At 46.3% G+C, this 7,478-nt stretch overlaps 2 protein-coding genes across 2 annotated transcripts; both read right to left on the bottom strand.

Moving 5' to 3' along the window:
* Positions 1 to 349: 349 nt before the first annotated feature.
* apnl (actinoporin-like protein) lies at positions 350 to 2,056 on the bottom strand. The gene is made up of 3 exons (XM_084485583.1): positions 1,972 to 2,056; positions 1,286 to 1,390; positions 350 to 826 (listed from the first exon to the last, which is right to left on the bottom strand). The coding sequence occupies exons 2-3, from the start codon at positions 1,387 to 1,389 to the stop codon at positions 385 to 387; spliced, it is 546 nt and encodes a 181-aa protein (XP_084341709.1). The 5' UTR covers position 1,390; positions 1,972 to 2,056; the 3' UTR covers positions 350 to 384.
* A 737-nt stretch (positions 2,057 to 2,793) lies between these two features.
* On the bottom strand, positions 2,794 to 5,262 carry LOC311384572 (uncharacterized protein). Its single transcript, XM_084488670.1, has 3 exons — positions 5,145 to 5,262; positions 4,729 to 4,837; positions 2,794 to 3,491 (listed from the first exon to the last, which is right to left on the bottom strand). Exons 2-3 carry the CDS (start codon positions 4,830 to 4,832, stop codon positions 3,062 to 3,064), a joined length of 534 nt encoding a protein of 177 aa, XP_084344796.1. The 5' UTR covers positions 4,833 to 4,837; positions 5,145 to 5,262; the 3' UTR covers positions 2,794 to 3,061.
* Positions 5,263 to 7,478: the final 2,216 nt, after the last annotated feature.

Genomic DNA, 7,478 nt, shown 5'->3' with positions numbered 1-7,478 from the left:
GATGACAAAGATTAATGCTATTGAAACAGACAAAAGGTTTCGAAAAAATAAAGACGAGGCGAATATTGGGTCTGGATTCATAAACAAACGAAACTCCAATTTCAAGCCTTTTTTTTTTTTAATCTAGAGGACTGGGTGTAATGCCTATTTTTTTTTTTATAGATTCAAAACAATTGTTAGATGCAGGTGTGGCGCGTGTGTGTGTGTGCGTGCGTGCGTGTGTGTGTGTGTCACTGAGGCATAGACGCACTCTGCCAGGCACCTGCCTCGAAGTAGATCAACGGACGGACGGACGGACAGACAGACCACACCGGGGGGGGGGGGGGGGGGAGAGGGGGGGGGGGGCAGACTGAGAGAGCACCCCACGGGCCGGCCGGCGTCTCCTCAACGCTGCTGGCTGGGCGTGAACAGCGAGTCCCACACCTCCACCTTCATGATGGCGCGGCCCATGGGGGACATGGTGGCCTTGACGTCCAGGTAGCTCCCGGCGAAGGCGATGCCCGAGCCCACCGCCTCCTCGCGCACAAAGTGCTGCTGCTTCTTGTCGTAGTACATCTCCTTGTAGAGGGCGGCGTCGCACTCGCGGCCCCGCGGGTAGAGGCCCACGGCGAACCAGTTCTTGTACAGGTTGTAGTCCCAGGGCACGGAGAACATCAGGGCCACCGTCTCCACGTGGTCGCTGCGCGAGCGCTCGTACAGGTCGTAGGTCAGCACGCCCACGCTGCCCGTGGCCGAGCTGGACTTGCTGAAGGCGCACACCTCCGTGTGCAGCGGGCGCACGGTGGGCTGCGGCGGGTTGTACACCTCGCCGCTGTCCAGGAACACCCTGGTCACACGCACGCACACACACACACACGCACGCACGCACGTAAAAATGTGTACACACATGCACACGCACACACACACACACATAAAAATGTGTACACACATGCACACGCACACACACACACACACACACACACACACACACACACACACACACACACACATATATATATATATATACACACACATGTATAAACACACAGACACACACACACATACATATACACACATACGCATACACATATACACACACACATATATATACACATAAACACACACACACACACACACACACACACACAGATCCATGCAAACACAGACACGCAAATGCAAAAAGTGCAGGTCAATTATTCTCAGTCCTAGATACAACCCAGACACAGATACAGTCCAGTGTTCCAGTGGCATTGTCCTGAGTTTATGCACATTAAGTAAATGTGTGGGGGGCGGGGGGTTGTCTTACCTGGGGTTAATGAGGCAGTAGTTGTTGGTGACATTGGAGATCTCAATGGTCACATTTCTCCTACTGGTGATATTAGCAGCCACAGCTTCGGCAGATTCTGACATCCTGAAACGTTTGTGTGATTAGCGTTGAGAGTTGTGTGTGTCTCTCTCTCTCTCTCTCTCTCTCTCTCTCTCTCTCTCTCTCTCTCTCTCTCTCTCTATCTGTAGCTGGGATAGATTATTCAGCGTTAACAAGACATGCTAGACGGCGCACGGCAGACCCTAATCACTATTGTGTTCTACCAAACTTGTTGAAGAAATGATTCCATTAATTAATGATTCCCATTGGCTTCTACAAATGCATCGTTAATGCCGCTCATGGTAGAGGGGACTCCGGAGATGAGATGGGCGAGGCCTCTCTGAACATGATCCGATACACCAAATGTTTTCAGCAGAGGAAGTTCTGAAGCCCACCTCAGAATTTACACAGCTCATTAGTCTGATTCATGTTACTGTAATTAGTCATTATTCAGTTCATTATTAAAATAGCAATCATCAAAGTTGCAGTAAAGAGAACGGAGCAAAAGAGTAACATTGATGCATAAAAAAACTTTGGTCTACCCTCAACAAAGTGACCCACTAAAGGTCCCCAGTTTGAAATGTCAGCTCACATTCAATAAACTATGTCAAATAAGTTATCCTTACCTGTGCAGCAGCTCTTAACTTCAAGATCCAAAATGGGAAAAGTCAACTAAAAGGGAGTTGACGTTGTTTCTTTTCCTCCTGAAAGGATCTGTCCTTCAACAAAACTAAACCCTCCCTCCTGAAACCCTACCCAGTAGTACGTTAAGTACACACCCTGTTTGGAAACACACAGTCATAGCCCATGGCATGAACAAAAAAAAAAAAAAAAGAAGTGGGATGTGAATCACAAGGCAAACAGTTTACCACAAAAGTGGCTTGCCACGCCCTGTTTTTCATTTTCATCGTTAGGTTTAACATAGCAAATATTTGAATCTGTTTTGTGTTAGTGTGAGGGAGTGTGAGGGATGGCAAAAACACATACCTCGGCTTCGCTGTGTTTGTGTGTGTTTGTTTGTGTGTGAGTCTCTAAGGAAGAATCACTGGGAAGGCTGGGGTTGCTAGGGAAGTGGTTCCTTTGGTATTGCACCACGGGACCAGCAAGTAAGCACAGGCATCTCTTGGGCGAATCTTGTAACATTTCGTTAAACGTGGTAAAGTAAATAAGAATGAGGGTGTCAGAGCTCCCATGGCCTAACCACATTCCTCCACCCCTTCCTCAACCACCAGCCTCACAATGCCTCACTTCTGCAGCTTGTGATCCTATCATTATCATTGACAGCTCGCTCATACAACGTTGTTGTGTCTGTCATTCGCAAACAGATACAGTTAGGAATGCTTTAGTCTTGGGCATGGGATAATGTGAGGGAATCCGCTTCTGGGATGGGGGATGTGACAATGACGACGACAAAGAAACGAGAATCAATCAATCAATCAATCAATCAATCAATGTTATTTATCTTTTTATTCAGGTGGTTAGAACAAAACAAGGTGCATATTGTACACAGTTTGAAAAGCCGACGGGGGAACACAAAGAGCCTCTGATGGCGATGAAGACGCCAGTTGCGCCACCCCCCCCCCTTTAAAAAAACAGCGAGCCCACCCTCTGCGGTCCGGTCAATTTCAAGGATCCCACATCCCACCGATTGTATGTTAACAAAGCACGACGGAGCTCTGGTCGTTTTCCCCCCCCCCCACCCTTTGCCCATCTCGTCTAGTGGGTCATTTTGTCGTAGAGCTCCAACTTGACGATGGCCTTGCCGACGGTGGACATGGTGGCCCTGAGCTCCACCTGGCCCGTCTTGTACTCCATCCCGCCGCCGTTGGCGTCGGCGCTGGCGCACATGCTCAGGTCCTTCCCGCCGTACATGGTCTCGTACAGGGCCTTGTCGCAGGCGCGCGCCACCTCCACCACGCCCACCGCCAGCTTGTTCTTGTAGATGTTGTGGTCGAAGGGCACGGAGAACATGAGGGCGGCGCGGTGCGCGGCGCCGCGGTCCCGCATGTGGAAGAGGTCGTAGGTCAGCAGGCCCACGGCGCCCGTGGCCCTGTTGTCGTCCTTGTCGAAGGAGCACACCTCCGTCTTGCCCGTCCGGACGGTGGGCTGCGGCGGGTGGTAGCTGAAGCCGCTGGACATGTAGACCCTACGGGAGGGAGGGGGAGGAGTTGGGGAGGGGGGGAGGGAGGGGGAGAGGGGGAGAGAGAGGGAGGGGGAGAGGGGGAGAGAGAGAGAGGGAGGGAGGGAGGGAGTGAGAGAGGGAGGGAGGGAGGGAGGGAGGGAGGGAGTGAGAGAGGGAGTGAGAGAGAGAGAGATTTTTATTTCTTAGCAACACGTCACATGGCAACCTCCAAGCCACCAACATTTCATTACTTTTGTGTACATACGATTTTCTGCCTTTTTGGAATAATATCGTCACTGACACAAAAAACAAACACAGATACTCAGAGCCCACGATGATAACAATGCAATAATTCATAGAGAATATATATTAGATCATACTTCGGAATAATACAAATAATTCACTTTTTAATTTCGAACACAAACAAAAGTTTCTTTATTTGGGGAGAACTTTGGCAGAGGTATGCGGTGTGCTAGTGAGTGCTGGGTGTTTCCAGGGTGAAACAGCTTGGGCTGATGGATGGAGCGTGACTGTTGCAAGTTCTGCTATGGACTTATAAGCAACAGAGAGCAAACCTCCATGCAATGTGAAATGGGGTGGAGTACGTCAGTGTATGATGGATAGGTGGATATTTTCAGGGAAAAGGGATGTCACACATGAAAACCACTCAGCCGAGAGACTGTCTACCCTGCCAGGTACAGATAAATGTAAAAGCATGACACAAATAACAATAGTGTTTGCTATTATTGTGGTTAAAGTAAAGAGACGCAGAAAGTGAGAGAAGAAAAAAATAAAAAGTGAAAATTAAAACAAAACTGTCTGGATAAAAAGGTCTGATTTATTATGTAGTAAATGGCATGAAACGTAGACTGCAACAATTCTGAATAGTAAAGGTTGAGTTTTTTAAATGGCCTATATATATTCTATATTCTGCCTTTTATCCCTCAGTAAAGTTATTCCAAAGGTAATCTTGCAGGTTGAAAAATAATTACTATAAAAATCCCAAATATTTACCCAACACTGACATCCACTCTTTTTGCCAGTAAATCAGGTCTATTAAAAGGATCACGCTCTATGTAGGCCTTCACTTCTTAATACAAATCCATTGTTTTCACTGTTTTAACAACCAATAAATAGACACAGAAAATAAACCAAAATCAAAATCAGGGGGTTCAGGGTTTCCCAAACTATAACATCTAAGTATTAGTGTGTTATAACAGAGTCTCACAGTGATTCCAATCACAACAGTTTTTGCACTTACTTAGGGTTAATGAGACAGTAGTGGCTGCTGAGATTGGTGATTTCCACCGTGCAGTTTCTGTTAGTGTTGAAAGTGGCTGACACAGCCTCTGCGTTCTCTGGCATCTTGGCTGCGAGTGGGGAACACAAAACACACGCTAGACCGTTAATGCTACCCAGCGCCATTAAGAGGCTGCACAGAAGAAACGCTTTTGGTATTGCACAACATTTACGCTCGGCTGAACCCAAACTAAAAGATCAAGAGAATTTCATCGTGGCATTTTCATAGAATGTTAAGTTGTCATGCTATTGTTGTTAGAATACTGCATTTACATATGCACACAGCCTGTCCCCCATTCTTTTTCAATTTGTAACTTTAGTAACTGTAGTTTACTATACAGTTTGAATCATACTAAATGTAAGTGGAGACATATTTACCTTATTTTAGAGTCGGTCACCGTTGTGTGAGAAAGAGTTTTCCAAGTTCCCCTCTTCCCGAGCCTTTGGTGGAGTAGAGAGTACGCCCTCCTTCTCTGGTTCCTCTGACACAGTGTTTGCTTCAACACGCGCACGGGCGTGGTCGCTCTCCATTATGAGCCCACAGCGGCGCTCACACACGAGGGGAGTAAAGTTGTTCTCAAAATGCAGTTCACTTGAGCTGTGCCACTTGCTTCTGGGCTAAGATACCTGAGTGCATTTACACATCGGATAGGAGTCTTTCTTCACAGGGGAAGAAAGAAAGGGTTTTGTTGAGATGGAAAGTAAAAAGAAAAATGTCTTTGTGTCTTTGCTCTCTGTGTATGTTGATTTGGCCAAATGATCTGTATATTCATCAGTCACAAAATCATATAACTTTCATTCACTACTATTAGTAAATACTAATTTCACTTCCAAATATCTGAAAGGTGTGGCTCCCATGATCCTAGCTCATCCCCCATACCAGTGTCCTGTGAAGATCTTTGTTCAAGCAGGTGAAGCCTCTGGTCAGAATGTTTTCTTCAGTTATGTGTATATAATGGCTGTCCTCCCCCACCCCCCCCCCCCTGTTCCTGTATAATCTGTGTCTCTTCCTCTTTGGGGCAGATCTCATGTGACTCGTCACTCTGCCCATGATCACACTTTATCAACTAAATGCTTGTCCACATGGCCAGACTTAATCTTTTTCAACACTCAACCTATTAGAAGCCCTGCCCTGACCGACTATGCTATGCTAACAAACACTGCTCTTTACCCTACACTAACCTACTCTACCCTAACACTACCCTTTCCTATACCCTACCTCTACCTTACTCTATTCTAAACTTACTGTACCATACCCTAACCTTACCCTAACCTTACTCTCACCTAATCCTGCCCGATCTTATCCTAACTAACTCTCCTCGCCCCCATCCTAGAATACCTAACTATCCCCTTACCTACCTAACCTAGCCTAACCCTACACTATCTTGATCTACCCTACTCTCCCCTACCATAAGCTGCCTATCGTAACAGAACCTTACTCTCTCCTACCCTAACCTACTCCAAGCCATTTCTAAAGCACACCATTTCAACAGCACACTATTTCCAAACCAGTTAACCCACTATGCTCAATCAGACAATCCTAATAAACAAATATAGCCATAGGTAAATAAGGGTGTGGATCCTCTATCATCCATCCGTTCATCAAGTTTTAAATTGGGTTTATATTGCATGTCTAAGCTTAATTAAGTGGGAGGGATATACAAGAGAGATAAACAAGTTACAGGGGTTGCTCTTCACTGAATTAGTATTCAAGGAACATGCCGAACATTTGCATTTAGTAAAATGGTCGACAATAGGGCAGGCCTATTTCAAGTATTCAATTTTAGTCTTGTATGTTATTAAATGATCTATGTTGGCCTGACAACTCAAAGATTATTATTTATGTAAGGGATAATCACAGAGAGGCAGGGCAATAAACAGTTTGATATGCCCGGCTAGTGGACGGCTTACCGTCCACTAGCCGGGCATATGAAACCGGGGAACATAGGTACGCTCCCCGTTAGCTCAGCTGTAGCTTATTAGTTTCTATAGCAACCACACAAGGCTGCATCTGATCACTAGTTTAATAACGTAGTTGCTACATTGTATCTCGCTTGCGAAACATGTATCGACTGACCCTCCGATAGATTTCCGACACATTTTAGAAACTTTTTTAAACAAGGTTTATTTTTACAATGGACCTCATGTTTGACTTTTCTGTGATAGTCTGTGAAAATACAAGCGGCGTATTGATCTACTATTTGATGACGCTGTGCTCAGTCAGCGGGCAACCTGCCGGGTTAATGCCCTCCTCCCAGCCAATCAGAATCAAGCATTCTTAAACGAAGTAGAATAATATTATTTATTGTCTGTCATCTGTCATCAGCCATTCATCAGTGTTTTGGAATGCGGCAAACACTACCCACGAGAGGAGTTCCGCAGAACTTCTTGCGCAACCAATTTTTGCGCAACCAATCATTGAAACGAGTTCTCAGGTGGGTTGGGGGGGGTGGTGGTGGTGGTGGTGATTGGAGGGGGGGGGAGAGGTATAGCTCCTGCAGGTGTGGGCAGGTGACACCCCACCCCACTGGAGCTGACACACGCGTTTCAACACCCCGTGTCACTCCTAAGCCGCTCAATTTTCCACAGCATAATCCCAACGAGCATGGAGGAGATGAGTAAACATACGCTGTTCTTGCTTGTAGCGGCAGGTCGAATTACATTCGTGTACGTCTGTGGTACACAGTATCACTCTCTGTGTGCATGTATGTA

The sequence above is a fragment of the Micromesistius poutassou genome, assembly GCF_964030765.1.
Source record: "Micromesistius poutassou genome assembly, chromosome: 1".
NCBI lineage: Eukaryota > Metazoa > Chordata > Actinopteri > Gadiformes > Gadidae > Micromesistius > Micromesistius poutassou.
Note: the sequence above shows the minus strand (reverse complement) of the source record. Positions and strands in the feature narration are given on the sequence as shown.